Source organism: Strix uralensis, chromosome 5, assembly GCF_047716275.1.
Source record: "Strix uralensis isolate ZFMK-TIS-50842 chromosome 5, bStrUra1, whole genome shotgun sequence".
Taxonomy (NCBI): Eukaryota; Metazoa; Chordata; class Aves; order Strigiformes; family Strigidae; genus Strix; species Strix uralensis.
Window position 1 is genome coordinate 22,798,395 of NC_133976.1, and position 24,883 is coordinate 22,823,277.

Below are 24,883 nucleotides of genomic sequence, written 5' to 3' on the forward strand. Positions count from 1 at the left end.
TGAGCCTGCCTGCGCCGAGCTCGGCGGGCCTGGCCCAGGGCGGGGAGAGGCTACAGCGGCCCCGGAGCGCGGCAGCGCCAGGGCGGGTGCGGCTCCGTTCCCTGCCCCCAGGCCCCCGCTCCCGAGGCAGCTGAGGGGGCTCGCCGTGCGGCGCTTCCCCCCGCCCGAGCCTTTCCCCGCCCCGAGGCTCCCGCAGAGGCTCCCGTGGGCCCCGGGAGGCCCCGTTACTGGCACTGACCCAAGCAGCCTCCACGAGCCGGCGCCGAGCCCCGGCCGCCCCACTCCCGGCCCGGAGCCCGGCGCGGCCGCCGGCGGCGGGCAGCCACGCCGGGGGAAGGAGGTGGGCGGGTGCCTGAGGCTGCCGGGCCCCGCGGCCCGTTCGCCCGCCGCCGCGCCCTGGGAGCTGTAGTCCGCTGCCGCCCGCCGCCCCCCGCCGCTTCCCGGCCCCGCGCCGGCGGGAGACTACAAGGCCCAGGCTGCCCGGCGGCGCCGGCCCCGCCCCGCGGTGAATGACTAATGCAGCACGTTGTCCGGCTCAGCGTGCCCCTGGCGCCGGAGCTCCGCGCCGCCGCCTCCCCCCGCAGCGCCCTGGCCAGCGGCGGCACCGCTGGCTCCGCCGCCGAGCACGGCAAGTGACCGGGGCGAGGGTCGGGGGGGGGCGTCTGCGGTGCCCGTTGTGCCCGCTTCCTGCCGGGCCGGGGGGCGGCGGCGGCGGTGCCATGTTGGGGCCGAGCCCCGGTGCGGGCGGGTGTGTGTGGGGGGAGCGGGGGGGTTGTCGCGTTTCTCCCCGGTGCCCCGCGGGAGGGAAGTCGGCTGTGAGCGACGCGGCCGCCTCCCCTCGCCGCTTGCCCCCTCACGTCCACCCGACCCTGCCCCGCCAGCTGTCCGGCCCGGCGGCACCGCCGGGCAGCGCCCGACTCGGGCGGGCAAGCGGCCGGGGCGCGGCGGCCCGCTCCCGCCGCTGGAAGCGCTCCCCGGGCCCTGCGCCCGCGGCGGGCGGGCCCAGAGCGCCGCGGACGGTGCCTCGGCGCCCGGGGGGAAGGGCGGCCGAGGCCGGTCCGGCGCTGCCCCGCCGGTGACCCTGCGGGCGGCGGGGGCTGAGGGGCCCTCTCCGGGCGGGGGCGGCCTCCCGCCGGGCTGGCGAGCTCCTCCTCGGCCTCGCAGCGGGGAGGCTGACCCGTAAATCCCCGCTCCGGAGGGGAAGAGGAGGCTGGGAGGCCGCTGCCCGCCCCCTCCCCGCCGGAGCCCGGCAGGGAGGCCTGGCCCGCTGGGCAGCGAGCTGCGGGAGGGCTCGGAACTTGGGGCAACACTTCTCTGGGGTCGTGTTGAAGGTCCCGGACGCGCGTGGGGTTACACCAGCGGCTGCACCGTTCCTGTCGCTTCGTTATGGCCGTTTCCTGGCTGGGGGGCTCGTGGAGGTGGCAGCGTGGTGTGGGCAGAGTGCTCCGGGCCATCTGACGTTTTCTGGGTGTTTCGTGATCAGAGCGTGGGATTTGTTTGTGGTTTTGGTTGTGACGGTGAGCTGGGGAAGAGAAAAGCAGAGACAGTTTTTCTTTTGTTGGTCTCTGGACAGTTGTGACTTGTTCAGACTGTCCACATTGTGCATCCCATGCAATAGACTGTGAAATCAGGATTTTGAATTCACCTCTGAAAATAGTTCTAATTAACCCAGCTCTCAAAAATAACTTATGTGCCAGACATAGCCTGTGCTTTTCTCTTGAGGAAAATACACGTACCAGTGATCCTGTACGCTGGTACCAAGGTGTTTACTTTTGGCTAGCTTTTGGGAAGAAAGGGAATGTTGTTGTTTGGTAGAACTTTGCAGAAAGTTGCAACTGCGGAGTGGTTGCTGCCAGATTGGAAAAGCGAGAGGATTGGCTTTTAAAAGTTAGATGCTACTTTGCATGTGTGGTGGTGCCAGCAGTAGTCCCGAGAAACATAAGAGGTGCCTGGAATGGACTCACTTCTCTGTTTTGTAGAGATGTCTGTCAGTGCACCTACTGTATTCCTTCTTGGAAGGCTAACAGAGTAAAGCAAAAAATGAAAAAAAAAAAACCCCACCCAAACCAAGCAGATTTGTGGGGTTTCCCTGCTGTATTTTAGCAGGGGATAGAGCTTAAGCAGTAGGGGAAAAACTTGCATACATTTAATTATCCAAAGCTAAATGTAGTTTAGTAATTCCAAATACTGGGTTATGGCTGTGACATTGGTTTGTGCCCTTCTGTTTGTGGCTTTCGGTAGACTTTCAAGTTTCTGTAACTTGAATTACTGATTGTAAATTTGTCAGCTGTCACCGTGTCTGGCACCCTTGTGTCTTAACTGTAGACTCATATATTGTTTAATTCAGTGCTAGGAGAGTTATATGTATTTTTCAGTGTATTCTTTCTTCTACATGGTAAATATGATGAAGCGTTGCTGCTGCCACCATCACAGCTGTGAATAAAAACAGCATCTTATTTGTGGGAGAGTCATCTGACTGCTTTTTTAAAAAAATGTACTTTTCAGAAAACATCTTTTTTGTTATTTGCTACTCAGGAAAAGTGAAGAAAGCGATCTGGGGCAGTCTTAGAAAATGAAAAAATGAGAGCAGGCCAGAGATGAGTGTGCTTCAGACTTAATGGGAGTGGTGTGTAACTACAGCTGTCTGAAGTGGTATCGCAGCATGTGCTTTGCCAGCCAGTGCTAGTAGGAAGGAGGGATTCTGCAACTCTCCATGTCCTGGCAGGGATGGTTCACACTGGTTAGCAGCACCAGTTGTCTGCCGTAGACGATTTAGTACTAGATCTCACCAATATATTCTCTTGGTAATGGTTGTTACTAAATACGTATTTGCAAATAGGTTTCCAATGTGAGTTGTTTCTGAGGTCAGATCTTCAATTTTTGAAGGTTTTTGTAAATAGCCACTCAAATTTGAGGTTCTATGAACATGTTAGTTAACACTGTGGTTCTGCATGTGAACTTACAAACTCTACAAGTAGGAGTGAATTTTTTTTTACTGCCTGCAAAATGACCCAGGGGCGTATAACTTCAATATTAACAGCAATTTATAGATTTGTGTGAAAACATGTGTGCGCTCTGTGACAAGCTCTCTTCCTTTCCACTCCTAAAAAAAAAAAAGTTAGAGGGGCTGTTTTCTCTTCCTGCCTCTTTCCTCTCTTCCCCCCCATTGACATGCCATGCAGTTTGATGGAAATCACTGAGGAAAGCAGGGACTTAGCATGTCCACATACAAGAATTTAAGTGTCCTGATGACCCCACATACCGAGCTGCAGGAGAGGCTACACTGGAGCTCCAAAAGTTCATGTTTTCCAGTGGTTGAGCCCTGCAGGCTGTCTGCAAAATAACCCTGCCTGTATGGACAGTGCAGTGTCACACACGTGTTTTGAGAGGTTTGTGTCTCTGTGCAGGAAGGGTGTGCACGCTTGTGAGAGGGAGCAAGAGCCTGCACCCCAGCTGAACAGCAGCACAAACGCTGATGAAGTTGAAAAAAGGTCTCCAGTGACCTGTGCAGTACATCTGGAGATTCTCATCTTACCTTGGTAGGACACATATCCCGTATGTTGCACAACTGGGAGCCGTCCTGCAGAAAGACAGTGAGACAGCTAGTTACAGGGTAACTGATAAGGCCTGTGTGTGAGGAACCAGGATCAGGAATTGCTGTGGGGTTTTCTCATTTCTTTGGAGGGCAGCAGATGGAAATGGAAATAGAGATCATATCTTGAGGGAAGATCTTTTTTTAGCTACTGAGCTTGTCAGGCGCAGGGTGCTTTATGCATTGAATGAGCAGCTGGATGGAGTTGCAAGCAAGACAGCCTTCCTGATTAGTGTGAGTGTGTCTCTAGCGCTGTTATGGTTAGCGCTAACGTGGGGCTCCAGTGAATTAGATTGCTTTCCTGGGGCTTTGTCTCCCAGGTCTGTCTTGGAACCTGACCCTCTTCAGTCTCCTGCCACAGGAGAGCTGTGTGTCTTTGCTTGTTGCCAGCACGTGGGCCCGTGTCATGTAACAATGTTTTCAGCTTTTGTTATCACCTAATAATTTTGAAAAGGAATGGGTGGGCTTGTTCCCAGCTACTGTTTGGAAGCTAGGATGGAAGGGGCAGGCAGAAGAGCACTGATAAATAATATGTTTGGTAGTTGGGCAAAATTATTTTGTCCTAGAAAATCCCTACATCATAAGGTTTGCATTTAAAAGTGTTTGTAAGAAAATGAATGAATGTGTCTGCCAGTAGTCTTGAGAGCCAGCTTCTGCATATCTTAGCAGACAGCCATTGACATGTGAAATAAATGTGTATGTGAAGTTTAAGAAGACTTCTGCAACAGTTTTGTGGACCACAGTCAAATATTTTCCAAGCCACTAGTTAGTCTTCCATGGCAGAACTCTTCTACCCATCTCCTTTGCTGGTTGCTTGTAGGTAATGAACAGAGAGTGGAAAACTTGCCTCTTGTAGAACTCCGTAGAACCTATGAATGCAGCAGCTGTGCTCTTTTCATTTTGCCCTGCTTGGGAGTGTTTTGCAGAGGGTTCCCCAGAATCAGAAGTATCACTTGATGTTCATAGTTTTGAATGTCCTGGAGGGAGGAGTTGTGCTGAGTGGATATGTTACCCCAATCTGCTGATCATAGGAGAGTCTAATAAAATTATTTTGGTTCCAAATCTTCCCTGAATTCACATGACTCATATTGGAATAAAATAGGAAAGTGACTTGGGTAGGTGTGTAGGTTCTAAGACAGTGTGAGTTTCTGAGTGGCTGGCCAGACTTAGGCCATGTCGCTTTGGTCTTTCTGTCCCACATTTCTAAATTTAGCAACCTCTTTACAGCCTCCTAATACAGTAAGGGTTTGGCCTGTTGTTTGTTCTCAATTCTGTCTGCATTAATATCCCGATTCACCTCGTACTTACGCATTTTGTCTAGTAGCCCTAGTCAATGTAATAGCAATAATTTCTGAAAACAGAAAACATACATGAGAATGCCTTCTTGTTTTTCACTGATAAACCTGTTTTCAGTGCATCAGTGTCCCAGGCCAGATACTCTCATGTTCCAACACCTCCTTTCAAACAAAATTAGTTTAGTTGTCTGTGACTTTTACCTTTTAGCTTCCAAAGTATGCAAATGGATGTTGACTCCAGTGTGCAGGTACCCGAGTTTAGGCTGCATACAGCAGCACAGTTGCAGGAACATCTCATTGATGCTCAGAGGGTAAAAGTCTGTGTTTTGAAGTTTATGAACTTCTGAGTCCTGAGAAACCAGAGCCACAATCTACAACCATCTGTGATCACAGAACCAGTTGCTTAGTTAAGTTTCAAAGGCGTGGGTTGTGTCAAAGAGATACGTGCAGTATGTAGAGTAGTTCACCTTGGTGATGGTTTTGAAATACGTTCCAATTTCTGAATTTGTGGCTGTTGCATTAATTGACAGTCAGGTTTCAGCTGATGCATCCTTCTGAGTATGAGCAGTCTATCAACTGAGAAGAGACACCATTTGGATGTTGATGATAATTTGTAAACATTTGTAAGATTTCTGTGCATAAGCATGGTAAAAGCCTCATCAATCTTAAATACTTTTACTTCCATTGTAGAGGACGGTGCTGAGACATAAGCGGTATCTGTTCATTTGGTTTCGCTACCTCAGTAGGTTAAATGTTAGGTATGGAAGGTACTCTGTTAGGTATTCCAGACAGCAAGTAATGAGTGCAGTGGTTTGTCAGTGGGAGAAAAGTTGTGTCTGTGTCTTCTGAAGTATTGATACGCCTCTTCTGTTTACATGAAATAAGTGGCCCTGTTGAATGGGTGGCAGCATTCAAATAAGATCTGCTTATGCAGAGCATAATATGAATGTGAAGCACATGGGCTGTACCAGCTAAACCGAATACCTGTTGCTAGTGAAACTGCAGGTTTAGAGGATAAAAGGAACACTGCACACTTAGTGCATGTAGATTCAAGTAAATTTTTATTGTTGTGTCTCCTGCTGAGCAGATGGAGGCTGTGTTCTGGCCTGGGATACTGGTGTTAGTGGGCTGGGTCAGGAGGCTGTTCATGATACAGTTGTTGTGTGTACCTGTGGCTTGCATCCAGTGCAGGTCAGTTCTGGCTCAGTTACAGCATGACCTGTGTGAGGTGTGCTATATTCTCACTGGAGAACCCCCACTTTATTGTTTAACAGCTTGCTTTTGAATCAAATTGTCTTTCTCACAGTGACTCTAGAGGAACAAGGATGAGGGGTGTTGGCATGTTACTGTGAGAAAGTGCTGTCCCAGGGGTGATGTGGGGGCATGTTCTTTTGAAGGGCCGATGATTAAAAACAGAGGAAAATTCACATTGCAAAATTTAAATGCTTTGAAAGCTCCATCAGCCTTCTCCAAACTACTTGTTTAGATACCAGATGTCAGACTTGTAGATGTATTTAAGTATTCATATGCCTTAGTTCCATGTTTGTAAAACAGGGGAGTATGTATAATCCCATCTCAGAGGCTGCAGGATTAATACATTGAGTACTGAGAGATGTGGATACCTTCTTCAATGCTACTGAATATCATAACTATCTAAACCAGTAATACATATGTTTAGATTACAGGGCGCAGGGGGGGGATCAAACATAAAAATTGGTTACTTTCCATTTCAATAAAAGGTGAAGCAAGTTGTGGTAGTTCTGTGGCTCCTAGTTTCTTACTAGTTATTTTGACGTGCGTGCAGTGCATAGAAAATACAGACCAATTATAAGACTACAGAGAACTTTTTTCCCCTCTTGCAATATCAAGATGTTGAGGAAAGCAAATGCTGCTTCTGAGTTTCTGTATAGCTCAGAAGGAAGAAAACATTCAATAAAAATCTTTTTAAAGAGTAGATGACTAGGTGGTTTTATAGGTAGAAACATGAGAGTTTTTAAAAATCTTTTTTATTTATTCAGTTGAATCACTGTCTAAAGGAAGTAAATTTAGACAAGACAGTAAAGGAAGAAGTTCAGCCCTACTGTAGTAGGATACCTTAATGCCCTTACCAGATACCTTACCTGTCCGTACTCTGTGTTGCGCTTGAATTTTCTCACTGAACCACCTCGTTGAAATAAAACAAGGAAGGGCATTGGTTCTTTAACGGTAGCTCTTGTTTTAGTGCCTGTAACTTGCCTTGCTGGAACCCCTGATTTTGAGTGTACCTCTTATCTCCTCAAGGCTGCGAGCTAAGAGAGTTTCAGATGCCTAAATATGCAGCTAGAACCGAAACCCTTTGGTCCGCTAAGACTACCCAGTATGAAAAATAAGCCAGTGGTTCATGAGCAGACTTCATGCAAAGAGGAAGCTCTACTGAAGCTGTTTTACACTGGGAAAGCTGGAGAACTGATGCGAAATAGCATGACAGGGAGGTCTGTCTTATTCTGCTTTTATCAGCCACTATGCAGGATAAGCATTGGTAGAAGATGTTACACTTACCTGCGTGTTGCTTTCTGAACTTGTTGTGTTGAGGGGAAGAGAATAATCCCCAAAGTGCAGGGGAAAAATAAAGCCCTTTTTCCACAATGCTGTTGTCAGTGTGAATGGTTGTCCTGCATGTGCTGTCAGGACAAGATGACCTTGAAAGGAAATAGGTGCCTATCAGTAAGATGAGTAATGGCTAAATTTTAGGCTTGCAGTTCATTGTGTGGTCTCAAATTCCTGTTTGGTTGCCTGGATATCTTAAGAGTTGGGAAAAGGACATCATTTGTTCATACGTGTATACATAAAGGACAATTTTTAATCGCCCAGTGAATGGCAGGTCCCCTAGGATTAGCAAAGATGAAACAAGCACAAGAATTCCACTTGCTGGGGAGAAAAGGTGATTGAATTGGGGATTGAATCAGGGATTCAGTCATCAAGGAGTCCTTTCAAGAAAATTCCAGAGGTAAACCCCAGTCTTGCTGGATCATAAGGAGCCAGATCAGACTCCTCCTTGTTTCTTCTGGCTCCAGGAATTCTCTTGGTGGCAGTCCCAGCAGGCAGAATGAATCCCAGATTAAGACAATCTCCTGGCAGATAAGTGAACAGAAATACTTTCCAATCTCTGATCTTTGAGTGCCTAGAAGCTGCATCTCCCAGTTTGTTTGAAAGAAGTGCACTGTCATATCTGAGATTTTCAGTATGTGATTTATTTCATGAGGGCCTCTTACAGGCCTTTGAAGTAGCTGCAGGAGAAGGATTTGATTGGTTTCACATGTTTGTGCCAAATCCCATGGTGAGTAGAAGAACTTGAGGTTATGAGATCTTGTGGTATACGTATTATGGAACACAATACATAATTGTCTGAACAGCTTCTTTTGCCTGTGGCTTTACAACTTGGGGTTGAATTTCCTTCTGTTACCTGGCAGGTTCTGCCGACCTTCTCTTTTTCACAGGCACATGCACCACCCCCTGTAATCTTCAGTAATCTTTTTTTCCTGGAGGAGCAGTGCTGTGTGTTGCACCTCTGAATGACTGTGAGACTTTTACCTCCCTGCCAAGTTTGTTTAAAATTCACCTATGGGTTAGCAAGCACAGACAAATAAGCTCTGCCTTGTTACCTAGTCTTATTTCTTTAGGAAGTTGAACTTTATTTTAAGAAAAAACAAAAACAAGAAACAAACAAAAAGAAAACAGAAGGTTGAAAAATCAAGCTCTAAGAAATTTGGAAATGCTTGGATTTAAGTTGCCCAGATGTTTGCCAGGATTTGATCTGATTCAGCACCTTTTCTTGCTGTTGGACACGGTGGGAGGAAGTGCATACAGCTTCATATGCTTCAGTTCTTTGTCTGTGTGACAGCAAGGTGTGTTCAGTCCTCTCTCAGAGGTTTCAGGATTAGCATTTCAAGTATCGTGGGATGTGGATATCTTCTGTGAATACACAGATGTACAGGGATGGTGACTTTTCCATGTGGATGAGCTAGGTCAGCCTGGAGTCCAAGGTATTTGTCTAGTTTCCAGAATATATGTACTTTATCCTATGTTGTTGATGAGGATGGCTAGCCAAGTAGCCAGACTTGTCTGTACTCTGGTGTTGACATGTTTTGTGCCTATTTTCACTCACACTAAGCAAGAAAACAATCAGATTTTCACGGCAGTTGATCAGTTGAGCTTGCTCGTTTTCTGTTGGCAACAAGTTGTAAGAATTTTCTTAAATGTTGAGTGAATAACCTGAATTCCTGGGCGTGTTCTAAGGGAAAAATTTTTTTAAAATCCAGAAACAGGTCTGCTGCATAGAAAATTTCACCTCCGGTGAATCTTGAGCAGATCTAAGCACCTGAGAACAAGATCTCGTTAGAAGAAAGCAATGGCAGAGTTGCCTGTCAGTGTGGCTGCCCAGGCTCTCATCTGACCATTGTGATACTGTGCTGTGAGTTACCTGCAGAGACTGGAACCCTGCTATGGTGGAATTGGGAACCACATTGAACAACTTTGCTTTCTCCGAAGGTTGTACAGATCAGATAAAAAGCAGTGCTAGCTAGCATGAGTAGTCTTCAGAGATATCTCTCTCTCCCATACCAGACACGTCATTTACCCAGTGGTGAGAACGGGATGAGGTTTTCTAAAATGTCATTTGGTAGGGAAAAAAAAAAATCACTCGGTGCTTCTGTATAGAAGTCTATTTTTTAACTGAAATTTGTAGTTTACTATCTTTTTAAGAGCACTCCAATACATAAGAGACACTTCTTCAAACCCTGGCAGGCCTTCAACCAAGCTTAGAACTTCAGATTGTATTTAGGACCAGCTGATTCACTGGCAGAAAACCACTGTGGCGTTTTGCACATAAACCAGTTGAGAACCAAGCCCACAGCTGAGTGTCAGTTATTGGTACACTAACTGATGTTGTGGCTGGGCAAACATTTTCTCAGAGGACAGCGCTAGTTTCAGCATCTCCATTCCATATTGTCCTTTCAGTTTTGTTGCTGCAGTTCCTGCATGTGTATGGTCATCTGAGCTTAAAATGCCTTGGTAAGATGGGGGAAAAAGAGGTTGTTTTTTAGCTTGAATTTGCTCTCCAGTCTGGTTTACTGCATAAACGTACCAGTAGTTAAACTAGTTTAACAGAGGCAGGACAGAATAAAAACAGGCACCTGATTCACTTAAGCCTGCAACACCACCAGGCAACTCTGGCCAGGCAGTCTGGCATGGGGTGTCAGTGGGCTGGCATGTCCCTGTTCAGGTTGTAGCTCTTGAGGCAGGGGTTTCCTTCAGATGTGCTTATTTAGAGCAGTCCATACCATGTGTAAATTGTGGAAACACTGAAGCAGAAAAGAGCGGTTCAGCTTCACCTGCTGTTTCAGCTTACTCTGACATCTGAGTTTCCTCCACTTGACTCCTTGGAAAGGGGGAAGGCATGGTCATGGTTTTAAATTTATATTACACATTGTAGCAAAAACAGTAGAGTACTTGGGCAACTGTGCCTGTGCAGGGTTCTCACATGTTTTTGAATAAATGGTCTGCTGCTGAGCCTCTTCGGACCATTTGCAGTGTGTAGTTTTTGTTTTAACAAGGTATTTGCCTTGCAGCTCGGGAGCTGTGTCTGTAGCTGTTGCCTGCTCAGGGCACGGGGCTGTACTGGGTTTCGCGGGGATTTTGCTCCAGGGAGCATGCAGAAGCCAGGCTCTTAGCCACTCTGCATTTTTCTTGTCCAGTCTGAAGCTGTGATCTGCAGTTTGCTGGCTGACCACTACCAGTGGGCAATGCAATGGTGTGAATTGCTGAAGTCCTTCTATACACATGTGGAGAGAGGTGTGCCAGCTGTCCGCATTGCACTTGCATGCTTCCTGCTGCCCAGGCGAATGGTCATCTTGTAGAAATGTATTTTAAGCAAAGCTAGAAAGCAAAACAACTTGAGAATAAAGGATGCAGAGCGCTAATCAGACTCAAGGAGACTTGCATTTGGGGAAGAGGGGAGGCTTTTGCCATCACATTCTGTGTGTGCTGAAATATGCTATCATGCAGGTGCCAGCCAGCTTTCCTTCAGCCTCACCTGGGTGTAGGGCAGGAGCTTAACTTGTCCCTCTGCTCCTCAAAGCGGGGCTGCAAACTTGTATGAATAAGTTGGTCAGGACTGCTCTCCAGCCAAATAAAATAAAACACCGTTCATATGTACTGTGAAACAGGTCAGAGGGAGGTAACCTAAAATGTTGTAGTGAAGAAGCAGCACTGTTCAAGTGCTTCAATTTTAGTGGGATAGCAGTAAGAATAAGCAGAATGAGCACTAGTCACGTGTTTGGTGTCTTGTGCAATTCCCTCAGAGTACCATTAGTCAAATCATAGTACTGTGCCAGCTTCAGGGAGAACTGTTGAACTTAACCAATGTGGATGGAAGAAGGAATCTTAAAACTAAGACATGGAAACCATTCACAGAGGGTTTGAAAACCCAATTTACAGGTTTTTTCACACAGACATGATCTTACTGATGTTCTAACCCTGGCATATAAGAATGTGTGTGCCTCTCTAGTTGAATATTAAGACAATGACTGCTCTCATATTCCTTGTAGCAGTGAATTCCTAGAAATGTAGTTGATTCCTAAGATTTACCTAAGAACTGTCTTGATGTAGTTAGTTTGGGCAAGACAGAACTACTGATCTAGTTGAGCAAGATCTTTGCTATTGCTGAAACCTTTTTGACAGCCTTCCTGTGTCTTCAGTTACTTATGAGTGATCTGGAGGAAAGACATTTTCGCAGAATCTAACACAGTAAAAAAAAAAAACCACCAAACAATTCTGAGTTCCCGTGAAATCCATCCTTGTTTATCAAGATATTCTTAGTGTTTGTGAGAACACAACTATGCTTTGGACTTAGAGGCAATTTAAGAACCAGATTGAAACAGGCTAGTTTTAACCTACTGATGTGTGTGTTGGGGGGGTGTTGTGGTTTTTTTGTTGTTTGTGGGTTTTTTTTTTAACAGCAGCAGAGTTAAAAAGGTGTCATTTGTGCATCTTCAGTTTGCCACTTTTATTACTTCAACTTTTATTAGAGATTGTAGAGGCACCTCTGCTTCCCCCCAGCCCCCCTGCCCCTGTACGGTTCGTAAATATTCTGGGCTAGGCCATTAATTTTTAATGCTCTTCCATTCCTTTTACTTCTTTCAGTTCTTGTGTGGTTGGTGAAAATAAACCTACGCTGCAGGGATGCAAGAGGAGCAACAGCCTGAGGTAGGGCTTGGAGCTGAAGATTTTTTTTTGTCTTGGTAGAATTGGAGGGAAGGTCAAGAGTCTGAATCTGTCAGGTTCTTCCACTCTTCCTCAGGGAAGGTCTGCAAAGTCAGAGGGTTGAGACTACCAGCGTGAGACCCGTTTTAAAACAGGGAGGTGGGGGCTGAGTGCTATTTTCTGGCCACATTTAGGTTGTTCTTTTCAGGGTCCTTTTCCCTCCAGTTGCAAAAGCTTAAAAAGGGTCTTTTGTGTTAATTTACTTGCAAGTGAGGAATTGCAAAAAATAGCCTAACCTATGAGCTTAAACCTTTAGGAAGAAAAAAATGTTTTGTGAGTAAATTACACAAATTGATTGTATACAAACAATCTCACTGTACATAGGTTAAGTGCCTTGCCCGATTAAACTGAGGTGCGTTTTTTTCTACCATTTCTGTTCCTTTTCTTCTCCTTTCATATCCATGTATCTCAAAATCTCTTTCTGGTGTGAAGCTTAGGGAATTTTTTCCTCTTAGGAGATATAAGAATGTTGGTTCCTGTGCCCTGTAAGTTAATTTAAAAAAAAAAAAAAAGAATGACAGACTCTTGATGTGGTGCTCAGTGCTTTTCCCACTGCAATGTTGTAATGTTGTTATGATGACAAAGCCAGCATAAGTGACAGGATTAATTCCATATGTTAGATGGATACATTTTTCCAAAATATTTTTGTGACTAGAGTTACGCATGCAAGCAGTAGAGTTAAGCCATATGTTGTGATCAGAAACTGAGCTGGTGTTAAATTAGATTTGTGAATGTAATTGCAATTTGCGGTGTAATTGCAGTTTGCAGTTGTCAATGAACAGACTTTTGCTTTGTAGGGAAAGGATGATATGTTGCTGTGAATGTTTTAAACTTTGCACTGTAAAGCTGTGGTACTTTTTTGGTCTTACTCCATGAAATGTATGATAAATTTTGCTTTACCTTCAGTGGGGCCAAGGTAAGACACCCAGGATTTATTATCTGAAAATTACTGTTTGGCATAATGTAATGTAAGAAGAAATTAATTACTTTTGTTGAAAGCTCTTAACAATTGGATGTGCTTTGTACAGTCCTGTTTTAAATCTGTTTCAGTACAAAGTAAATAAATCATTTTAACTAAAAAGCTGACATCCATTAGGAGAGCTTGACTGCCTGCTTTCGAGGTACTTGAATGATGATGGATTCACATCCTGTCTCTAACTTTTTGACTTAATGTTTTTCAAGAATTCCAAATTCTACCAATAATCATCCTGATTCAATTTTGAAATTCAATATAGTTGCCTAAAGATAGTTTATAGTTGAGCTTTTCCTGATTCTTAAGTCTCTTTTCTGCACTAACTCGGCCTCTCCGGCTTGGATGACATAGACTGCATGACTGGGATTGTTTGAATTCTATGCACGGGTTTTAAAACTTGCCTGTTAGTTAAAAATAAGAAAGGTTTTGTTAGCCAAAGACCTGTCTCATGTAATTCTGGTGATAATATTTAAAAGTCAGTCTTTGGGAATCTTTTCAGTTACCTTCTGATCCTTTAGAGAACAAAACCATGCAGATGCATCGCATCCTTTTGACTTTTTTTTCTGATGTATATAAAGTCAACATAAACATAAACTTTATAAGACTGGGTGTGCATGTTGTGTAATTACCTTACACCTATTCCAACAGAATAAAATATTTGAGCAGACTATTCTAAAATGGATGTGTGTATTCCTGTGAGTGCTGATTAACTTTGTCAGACTCCTGACAGACTAATGGTGACTGGTAGTTGAGTCAAATACGCCATCTTATAAATGGCAATGGTATTATAATAATAAGTGCACATTTTAGTTTCCAACACAGAAAATGCTATAGTAATGTTAGAGATAAATTTGGCTTTTTAATTCTAGAGTCAGATGATTTTTTTTTTTTAAACTCCATGTGAGGTATAAATTTTGCCTTTTAAAATAGGCATGAAATAGTTTTTAATATGTTCTTTCTCATACAGCTAGGAGAAAAACTGTTGTAAAACCACAGACATTTTGAACTGTTGACACTGCTTAAGTTATTTACTTGCTTGAATATTGTATGTAGGTTCAAATTGAACAAACTCACAAGGGGAAAGACGTAGTAAAACATTTCATTATAATTCCCAGCCTCCTTTTGAATTTGTTTCATACAGGCTGCTGCAGATCCAATGTCCTCCTCTGATGCACCAGAAGATGGCCCAAAGGAAACGTCAAGTGTATCGCAGAATATCTGTATGTTTCTGGTTTGACTGGGGAGGGTGTATCACGTTGGAAGTATATTAAGCTAAACGTCCATGCCTTTTCCTTACCTAATAAGGATGTGGCTGTTAGCACAAAAGGGAGATGCGAGTGAGGTCATATCTGACTTAATCCGTTCATGATTTGTAGAAAGGCCCAGTTGCATAAACCAAATTTGTAGAGAGCAGTGACATCAATTGTCAGTTTGAAGCTCCCATGCTTTCAAAAGAAAATAAATGGTTTTTGATTTAATAGATATGCTCAGCTATTGTTTTAAGCTCGGTTGTGGCTCTCTAAGCCAGAGATGCATAAGTACATGTTTGCTTCAGTGTTCTGGCATCTAGTGTTATGATGTTGAATCAGTTGTCCCAAGTGGAATACTTTGTCCATGCTAGCATGATAATGTTTTGATATGAAGGCCAAGTGTGCAGGGTGTGGGAATAGAAGTGTTCCAGCCAAAACTGTCTTGTGAAGCCCAGGAAGAGTATCAGTCCTTACCTTTTAGTGGTAAGGATCAGATAATGACAGACATTTCTTTCTCAGGAGGAGAAAAAGGCTTCTTAGGATTTGCTTTGTGTGTATTGATATACTGTTGTGATGCTAATGTATATGATGCTCATTTTGAACAATAGGAACATTCAGATTGTGCTTTCTGGCAAATAATAGGCTCTGAACCACCTTAGGGCAAATTAGCGGGTAACAGCAACATTACTATAATGCTGAAGTTGCTGAATAATCCCTAGGGATCACAGCTTTCAGAAATAACAATCATGGGAGCACACAAAGCCTTGACTAAAGCTATGGGAAAAGCATTCAGGCCTAAAGAAGCAGATTAATTTTTTATGTTGCTTTTTTCTCCAGATACAGAAGTTGGTTTAATAAAAACCATAGGTGCTCCTGAGAATATTTTCCTTGATTATGTCTTTAAATGATAACATCTGGTACTGCACTGTTCTAGCAGTTTTCGTTCACATGAAACATTATTCAGTCCAGTTCTGAATATATGTATGAGATGAAGGCTTGAAAAAAATTAATATAAATTAAATCTTGTGAGGGTTACTGAATATGTAGAAATCACTTTCAACTGGGGGAATCTGAGCTATAGATGGCTTTAGGCTAGGATAGTATTTGGGGAAGGTACCATGCACGCTTCCCCATTTCTTATATTCTTCCTTAGATACCACTTTTGACCATTATGGGAGACAGGATGTTTGCTTAGGTAGATTTTGGTTGGTCTGCCATGGCTGCTTTTATGACTGTGACTGAGAGTGCTACAAATGCAACAGCTCTGCCTCTCCTTTGTTTTACAGCAATGTTTTCCCCACTCCCTCCCTAGCATCACTATCTGTTTTGACAGCAGCATGGTCTTAGATCAGACCATACTGATTGCAACACACCACATTCTTGGGTATTGACTGTAGTAGGCTGCTAAAATGCTAAGGAGGATGTTGGAGGGTGGCTTCTGTTTTGGGTTTTTTGGCATACAATCTTGTGAGATAAGTATTTGTGGGACAGATCTGGGGCCATAGCCACACAGTAAAACCAGATTCATGAAACAAATTAATGTATGGTAGGAGGCTGTAATTTATCTGCATCTTTGACATCCTGCCTACAAACTGTTCACTAACCTTTTTTTTTTCCTGGGATTATGATCCTGTTCCAGGCTTCTGGACCACTTGAGACCTCTGCTAACTTGTGCAGCAGCTTGCCAGAGAAAGAGAGTTGGTTGGAAACAAAACTCTACTTTCCTACTTGATGCTTTTTTTGTTTCCCTAAGATGCATTACAGTTTAAAGATGACTCATTCAAAGTTACTATATTTCCCATTGATGTAAAACTGAAGCTTCTCTATCTCAGTTAATGAGGCTTTCTGGCATTTAACAAGTAACTGTGATGGAACTGATAGATCTTACTATTTTCCATGTCAAACTTGACATAGATGGGCTAAACTCACATTGTACCATTTTGATCTTAGATAGTTTGTTGTTGAAACTAGGGAAGAATGATGGGTCTCCTGACCTGAATACCTCTTAAGGTTTAATTTTCAAATGTATACTGATCCCTGGTGTGTTAATCTCAGAAAAGGCTAAGATTGGTACTGTAGATATCCTATATGTGCCAGTATGTGCAGGTGACTTTACCAGCACATCACACCAGCGTACATGTGTTGCTATCATTTATACAGATAAAATCCCAAAAGGGAACGCTTTTGTTCTAGAATTTTAAAAAAATGCTTTTTTTTTTTTTTTTTCAATTTAGTGTATACCTTTTCTAAGTATTCTTTGCTTCTCTATCCACCTCACCTGCCACACAGCTTCTCTCTTTCCCTTACTGAACTGCGTGGACAACCTGTCCCAGTGTCCACAGGGTAGGAAACCTGGACTGAGACCCATGCTTGGAGGCATCCTCTCCACTGGTGGCACTCTCAATGATGTAGCCTCAGAATTGAATGTAAGATTACAGTGGTAAATCAATGGCCTTTTAGCTCTGCTCTGCTGTTTAGTGGTGAACATTTTTATTTTCTGTTTTATTTACCTGCACTTTATAGTCACGTGTGCTTTTGTTTTCTGTTTTTATTTACATTTATAGCTGATGCAGATGCATTTAAAATTCTCCTGGAGATGAAGATGAAGAAGAGGCAGAAAAAGCCTACATTACCAAGCACTGTGACTGAACTTGACACCGAGGATGGTTCTAAAGTATATGTGGTTGGAACAGCCCACTTCAGTGACAGCAGCAAAAAGGATGTAGTGAAGGTAAATACGGAGTGGGAGCCCTTCAGCAGCATGTTTATAATGTTGTCAACTTAGTGTTAGGTACAATGAAGTCCAGCTCTCTTGCTTGATTCTGTGCTGTAATCTTCAGACACTTGTTTTTTCTTGTTAGCTGTTGGAAGGATAAGAGTGCTGTGGGGTGAACTAAGAGGCACACATATTATCTTAATAGTTTTTTGATGCAATACATTGCTGTCCCATCTCAAATATTTTTACTTGTCCTTAAACAACAAATGTAGATACAGTGGTGCCAGCGTTAAAAGTAGAAGTCTCACTAGTGAAGCTTATGTTGCCTGTCATGATACAGCATCACATCAACAGTGCATACTGTGGTTGCATACTCACTGTGATGTATGATGCTGAGAAGATGCAAAGCCTAGAACAGAAACTGCAGTTTACAGCTTCAGTGTGCCTGGGATGTATAATACTAAGCTGTAAAACCATGCCAGCCCAAACTTGGATTCCATTCTCAAGATGCAAATAGGTCCGAAGCTCTAGTGAAAGTAAGAACTATTTCATACTGTACCTCATAAAAAGTCTGCAGTTCCGAGTGGCTTTATTTTCCAGGACCTAGCAGGTGGAAATCTTGTGCCAGAATCATCAACCCTGATTCTTACAAAGCTTATTCTAACTAAGATTGCAAATGATTGCAGAGCGTGGTCAAAGGAACTTTGTGAATGTGGAAAGTTTAACATTAAGTTTTTTCTTCTCCCCCTCCCCAGCACAATGTGTTCTCCATCTTCCTGTCCCAAAACATCCCATAACTAAAGCATTTTGCCGTCATCTTCCTTAATGTTTTTCTCGATACATAGGAAGGCTGGACACACTTCAAGAGCAAAGTCTTAAAGGCACAGGAGCAGGCTGTTCCCATGTGCCGAAAAACAAGCAGGCAGGGAAGGAGACCGGCCTGGCTAAACAGGGACCTTTGGCTGGATCTCAAGAACAAAAGGAGAACCTATTGTCTTTGGAAGAGGTGCCAGGTCTCTCATGAAGACTATAAAGATGTAGTGAAGTTATGCAGGGAGAGCATCAGGAGAGCCAAAGGACAGCTAGAGCTCAATTTGGCTACAGCTGTTAAGGATAATAAAAAATGTTTCTATAAATTCGTTAACAGCAAAAGGAGGATTAGGGAAAATCTCCCTCCTTTACTGGATGCAGAGGGAAACATGGTAACTAAGGATGAGGAAAAGGCTGAGGTGCTCAACGCCTACTTTGCCTCAGTCTTTAGCAGTGGAACTGGCTGTTCCCTGGACACTCAGCCTCATGAGCCGGGAGATGGGGAGGGGAAGCAGATTGAGGTCAGCACAGTTGAAGAGGAGGTGGTCAGAGACCTGCTACACCACTTGGTTGCACACAAGTCTGTGGGACCGGATGGGTTACACCCAAGGGTGCTGAAAGAGTTGGCAGATGTGCTCGCCAAGCCACTTTCTGTGATTTACCTGAAATCATGGCTGTCTGGGGAGGTCCCATTGGACTGGAGGGTGGCAAATGTGACAGCCATCTACAAGAAAGACAGAAAGAAGGAGCCAGGAAACTATAGACCTGTCAGTCTGACCTCAGTGCCAGGGAAGGTCATGGAGCAGGTCATCTCTAGTGCCATTAAAAGTCATATAATGGACAACCAGGGGATCAGACCTAGTCAGCATGGGTTTATGAAGGGCAGGTCCTGCCTGACAAAGCTGATCTCCTTCTATGACAAGCTGACCCGACTATTGGACGAGGGAAAAACTGTGGATATTATCGACTTGGATTTTCGAAAAGCATTTGACACAGTTCCCCATAGGATTCTCATAGAAAAACTGGCTGCCCATGGCCTGGATGAGCGAACGGTCTGCTGGGTCAAGCACTGGCTGGATGGACGGTCCCAGAGAGTGGTGGCCAATGGAGCTAAATCCAGCTGGAGGCCAGTCACAAGTGGTGTTCCTCAGGGCTTGGTGTTGGGACCATTTCTGTTCAACATCTTTATTGATGATCTTGATAAGGACATAGAGTGCATTATCAGTAAATTCACAGCTGACACCAAGTTAAGCGGGAGTGTCGATCTGCATGAAGATAGGGAGGCACTGCAGAGAGACTTGGATAGATTGGATCGGTGGGCCAACGTTAATGGGATGAGCTTCAACAAGGCCACGTGCCAGGTCCTGCGCTTGGGCCACAACAACCCCATGCATTGCTACAGGCTTGGGGAGGTGTGGCTGGAGAGCTGTCTGGAAGAGAAGGATCTGGGGGTTCTAATTGACAAGCAGATGAACATGAGCCAGCAGTGTGCCCGGGTGGCCAAGAGAGACAATGGCATCCTGGCTTGTATTAGAACTAGTGTGACCAGCAGAAGTAGGGAGGTGATAGTCCCCCTGTACTCTGCACTGGTGAGGCCACACCTGGAGTATTGTGTCCAGTTTTGGGCACCTCAATACAAAAGGGATATCGAGGTGCTGGAGCGAGTGCAGAGGAGGGCAACGAAGCTGGTGAAGGGCCTGGAGACCAGGTCCTATGAGGAGCGATTGAAGGAGCTGGGACTGTTCAGTTTGAGGAAGAAAAGGCTGAGGGGAGACCTCATCACTCTCTACAACTGCCTGAAAGGACATCGTAGAGAGGTTGGTGCTGGTCTCTTCTCACAGGTGATTAGTGACAGAACAAGGGGGAATGGCTTTAAACTGCAACAGGGGAGTTCAGACTGGACATTAGGAAAACATTTTTCACAGAAAGAGTGGTTAGACACTGGAATAGGCTGCCCAGGGAGGTGGTGGAGTCACCATCCCTGGATGTGTTTAAGGGTCGTTTAGATGAGATGTTGGGGGATATGGTGTAGGGGAGAACTTTGTAGAGTAGGGCTGATGGTTAGACTTGATGATCCCAAGGGTCTTTTCCAACATGAATGATTCTGTGATTCTATGATTCTATTTGGAGAAGTCTTATTTACCCTTTCACTGTTCTTTTAATTGAAAATGATTGCTGGAATGTGCTTTTATTAAGTCCCTTTTCTCATGAAAGTATTGGTATTGGCTGCATTTCTGTTTAATCCTTCCTAAACTGGTGTAAATAACTTCATCTTTTTCAGACAATACAAGAAGTGCAGCCTGATGTAGTTGTGGTGGAACTATGTCAGTACAGAGTTTCTATGTTAAAGATGGATGAAAAGACATTACTTAAAGAAGCCAAAGAAATAAATCTGGAAAAACTTCAACAAGCTATAAAGCAGGTATGATTCCCACAGTGAGAATGGAAGGTTTGTGTTAAGAGCAATTTGTCAAGTTGCAACCAAAACCAGTGTTCCCAACAGCTGGAAACCTAATACTGTTCACCTAGGTGAGAGTACCATTACAGTGGCAAAGTTAGGTTTGGTTTTACTTTGTTCAGCTGGAGTATTGAGGGCTTCTGTTCCACAGCAGAATTGTTTGGGCAGTTGTTGACCTCAGCAGAAATCCTCCTGGGTTTAACAGTTTCCCCATTTGCAGGACAGAAGTCTAACTTTGTAACTGTATATTTAAAAAATATTTTTATTCCTGCAGTCTGCATCTCTATCACAGTTATTTAGGGAACACTTAATTTTGGTATTGTCTGTCTGTTTAGTTGCATTCCTTCTTCATACTAGTGTGTTGCTCTTTCTTTTTAATTCTCATCCACTTGTCTTTTGAGTAGTTGCTAATTGACAGTAGTCCTTGAGGGAGGTTTTTGAAAAATTTGGGCTGAAAAGTGTAGGATTTGTTCAAATTATAACTACTCCAGCAATTTGACACTGTCTGGGATGTGTGCACAAAACAAGTGTTGTCCTGTATTTTTTAAGTTTCACTCAGCCTGTATTTAAGTAAGTTTATCTAGGCACAGTGAAACAGCACAAAGCTGACTTAAAAATGATAGGTCATTTGATGAGAATGGCAGTATGAGGTCAACAGGAAAAAGTTTCCAGTGTCCAGTTGGATGAACAAATTCATAGATTGTTATTTTAGTTGTGTGGTAATTATATATTGGAAATGTTTTATTGATGTAATTGGGGAATTTCAAGGATTGCACCCCTCATAAGAATATAATCAGCATTCATGCAGAAGCGTTTGCAGTGGCTAGGGGCTCGTCTACTTGTGTGTGTATGTGCATGCACATAGTGTCTTACCGCCCACTTTCTGACTCAAGAGTTAGGCAATAATGTGTCTTTCCTGTTTTCTTTATTTATGTCCTATCAAAGGAAGCAACATTGCAAAACACTTGCATATTGCATGAATTACTATATCCATCTGTTTATTTTAGGTAAGGTGGATTGTTCTGATGCATGTAGTCAGAATGCATGTTCACAACAACCAGAGCAGCATAGCTGGGGGTCTTTTGACCTCATAAACAGGCACAGACACCTTTTTTTTTAATATCAAACCTAAACGCAACAGGTTTTGCTGTCCTTCTCTGTTAAGAGGAAAAGGACAATGAAAAGGACTTCTTTTCTCTGTGATGTAAATTCGTGTTGGCAGCCTTGTAATTAGCACTTCCTACCAGGGCTTGAAGTGATCTTGTGTGCAGACAGTAGGAAACACAGACTGTTGGCTCCAAAGCCAGAGAATAATACAAAGATCCTTCCTATTTTTACAGCTCAGTCTTAGTCTCCTTTGTCACCAGGGATAATGCAAATAATAAAATATGGACATTGTGCCTTTTAAATAATATATTTGTCTATAGTCTCAACGAAAAAAAACCCCAACCCAACCTTTCCTCTTTGATTCAGTAGCAGCATGGGTTATATAGGGAAAATCAGGAAAAACAGTCCAACTGTCTCATACTAAATTATAGTGTCTTTGTTTTTTTTCTCTCATAAAAATCAAACCAGATGGTAAGTTGCTCTGTCATACTTCAGTTGTCCTATCACATTGAAATGTGCATTCAGACCCTTACACCAAAAGTCAAAACTGCTTGTAGCTTTCATCCTTGAGTATCAAATTAGAAAATGAAAACTTGTCTTTTTATAATCACCTGTATAAGTATTAAGCAGTAAAAAATTGCATTTCATTGCTTGTAATTGAAGTTGGAAACTGGGCAGTGCTAATATGAAACTTACACACTTGCAGTGGGTCACCGGTATGCACAGCTTATCAAGCAACTGTTGCAGGTTATAAACAGGCTTTCTCCTTGAATTTTGAAACTCTTACAATTGTTTGCAGAGAACTACCTGTTTGGTTTCCATTAAGCAAAGCAACACAGTGCAGACTGGTATGTGGCCCTAATGCAGATTACCTGAAGATGTACAGTAATAGTTGGCTTAAACCAAACTGGTAAGACAGGTTTTGTCTTACCTTTTCCCTTGGCCTCCTGTTTCCATTGTCCCTTCTGTGTCCATACTATGGCCCCATGTTAGTTTGAACAGGGCTTGCTTTTTAGCTGTGTCATGTCCCTATGTGACTGTATGATTGCTGATCCTGACACAGAGGAGGAGCTGAGAAAACCTTGTTCTGGGGCAGAAGAGAAAGTGGGCCGGTGGCAGAAAAATCTTAGCTCAACCTCACTTTTTTTAATCTACTCCTTTAGGCTGAAGCTACCTGTGCAGGAATATTGTAATGCTGGGTTTTTTTTAACGTTTCTGGCCAGTGAAAAAGCTCTGGTTTTGCACTATGTAATACAGCCCTCCATGTTTAGGTAACCTACAGAAATGTGCTGTTAAATAAAATGGATATAATGCGAATTGGTAGGTGATAGGCACATCCACATGGACAGGAGCAGGCTACTGTCACTTGCTGCCTTCACTTGTGCTTTAAAGTCTAACCTCAGTGCGCTTGCAGCATAGCACCACAGCCAGGTGGCAAGACTGTGTTTGCACAGGGCTGCATCCATGGGAATTAGGGTTTTTAAAAGAAATCCAGAGAACTGAAATACAAACAGTTTGTTTCTGCCTGCAGTCCTGCTAGTTAGTGCTGGATCTGTGACTCGTTATACAGTCAAAGAGTAGCCTCAAGGCCCCTTCCTTAGGCTACGTTCCCATATGTAGTATAAGCGTTTCTGTGCTGAGTCTAGTGGAAGATCTATCTGCTTTGGAAGCCCTCTGGCAGCTACCAATAACAGATGCCTGGGGAAAGGCATTAGAACCTGCAGCCTGGGTATTCCTCTCTCTTCCTGTCCTTTTCACTGTCTCCATGCTAGTCATGGTGTCTGATAGAGTGTGTTTTCCTCAGTCATCCTCTCCCAAGCCTCATGAGTATTTAATGTGTTTAATCTCTTCTCATATGTTTGGTATTTCTTTGCACATTTTTCTAGTTCAAGTATCTTGTTTTAAAGACAGGAGTCTGCTAAAGATTGTACAGCAGTGCATTGATGTTTCTGTTTTCTTCCTTTCCTGGTAATCCCTCTTACTCTTCTTGCTTTCTGACTGCTATTGAACATTGGGCTGATAAAATTGGTATTTTGCTTTCTCTCTCCTGTGTGTTAATAGCTCTGCATCCCTCTGCCTGTGCAGTTAAGTTTCTACTTGTGCATTGCTTTGTGTTCATGGCTGTTGCATCTAACCAGTGAAATTATTGCCAGCCACTCAGGATTTAATGTTCTTTTGTGGTCAGCTTTCCTTTATCTGACATTGAATTATCTGGTATTGATAATAACCTCTTTTACTGTTTTGCTCCCATCATTCTTCCTACATTTTGCTCTTTATCCCCTAACAGTATCTGGCTGGACAGTTGTTGCTGGTTGCTGCTACATATGGCTGCTTGTCACCTTTTATCTCCTTGATGCTGAGTAAATATGGCAGGCACTGAGTTTCATGCAGGTTAAGAGCACAAATGACTCTGCACACTTCAAAGATGCATTCCTCTGTTAGCCAGCAGAATGAATCTTTCTGTCATAGTGTAAAAATGCAACTTCAATCCTGAAGGAAGATCAGCCAGCAAATAACCTCAGGCTGCATTATCCTAGTTTTCTTTATTTGTGGGCATGTTTTCTGAACTTCTGGAAACCCTTGTCCCCCAGGCTTTTGAACTAGATCTCAAGGATGCTGAAAACCCTTTTTCTCACTGCTCTTTCTTCCTTCTCTCTCACCAGGAGACCAGCACCCTGTCTTTCTGCCATGCTTGCTAGTTTGTACCATGATACAGATAATCAATTGGCTTTGAAAAGAGCCCCTTTCTTTTGCCAGTTCTGGTCCTCCGTGACTTAACTGCAGAAACTGCCTACAGCCTTTGGAGAGGTCACACGAGCATCAGATCTGGCACAGGGTGGGTCATTTCAGTATGGCCCTGGGAGCAAGGAATGGAGACCAGGACCTTCCTCTGGTAACTTCAAGCAGTTATATTAAAAGCTATCCCATGTAACCGTATCTTCAGTTGTGTGAAGCTGGTGATGTAGCAGGAAATTAGCCTTTGGCGAGGGAAGGGGGAATATCCCTTTTGGTAGCGTTATGGAGTGATGCCAAATTGGAGGAGATGCATAACAAAGGTACAGGTTACAGGTGGGGACAGGTAGAGTCTCAGTTGTGAAAATAACTGGTTGAGGATGGCCAGACCTGGACAGAAGGAACAGCTCTGGATGGATTTGTTTGAGATGTTTTTTTCATTCCTTTTTTTCTAAAAGGATAGGGAAGGGAAGTTTTGTCTAAGTGTAGATGGGAGAATTTTTTTTCTTTTTAAAAAGAAGAGTCTTGATTTTAGGTGTCTGTTCAAAAAGTACTAGCAAGGAGAGGCCTTCAGTTTGCTTGTGGGAGTGAGTCATACCTAGGACTGTGAGGTCTTTTCTAAGGTCTTATGTGCTGAAGTCATGCACAGC

At 43.7% G+C, this 24,883-nt stretch overlaps 1 protein-coding gene across 4 annotated transcripts in view; it reads left to right on the forward strand.

The window, feature by feature from the left end:
* Positions 1-533: 533 nt before the first annotated feature.
* TRABD (TraB domain containing) overlaps positions 534-24,883 on the forward strand; it is a 37,275-nt gene continuing 12,925 nt past the window's right edge. The window contains exons 1-5 of one of the 4 annotated variants that reach the window (XM_074870074.1): positions 534-628; positions 12,067-12,129; positions 14,301-14,379; positions 16,974-17,140; positions 20,217-20,357. In XM_074870074.1, coding sequence (XP_074726175.1) covers positions 12,106-12,129; positions 14,301-14,379; positions 16,974-17,140; positions 20,217-20,357 — 411 coding nt within the window. In that variant the 5' untranslated portion in view covers positions 534-628; positions 12,067-12,105. Of the gene's footprint in view, positions 629-9,271; positions 9,338-12,066; positions 12,130-14,298; positions 14,380-16,698; positions 16,836-16,973; positions 17,141-20,216; positions 20,358-24,883 lie in introns of those variants that run through there. The other 3 variants (XM_074870075.1, XM_074870077.1, XM_074870078.1) reach the window with 3 other exon arrangements.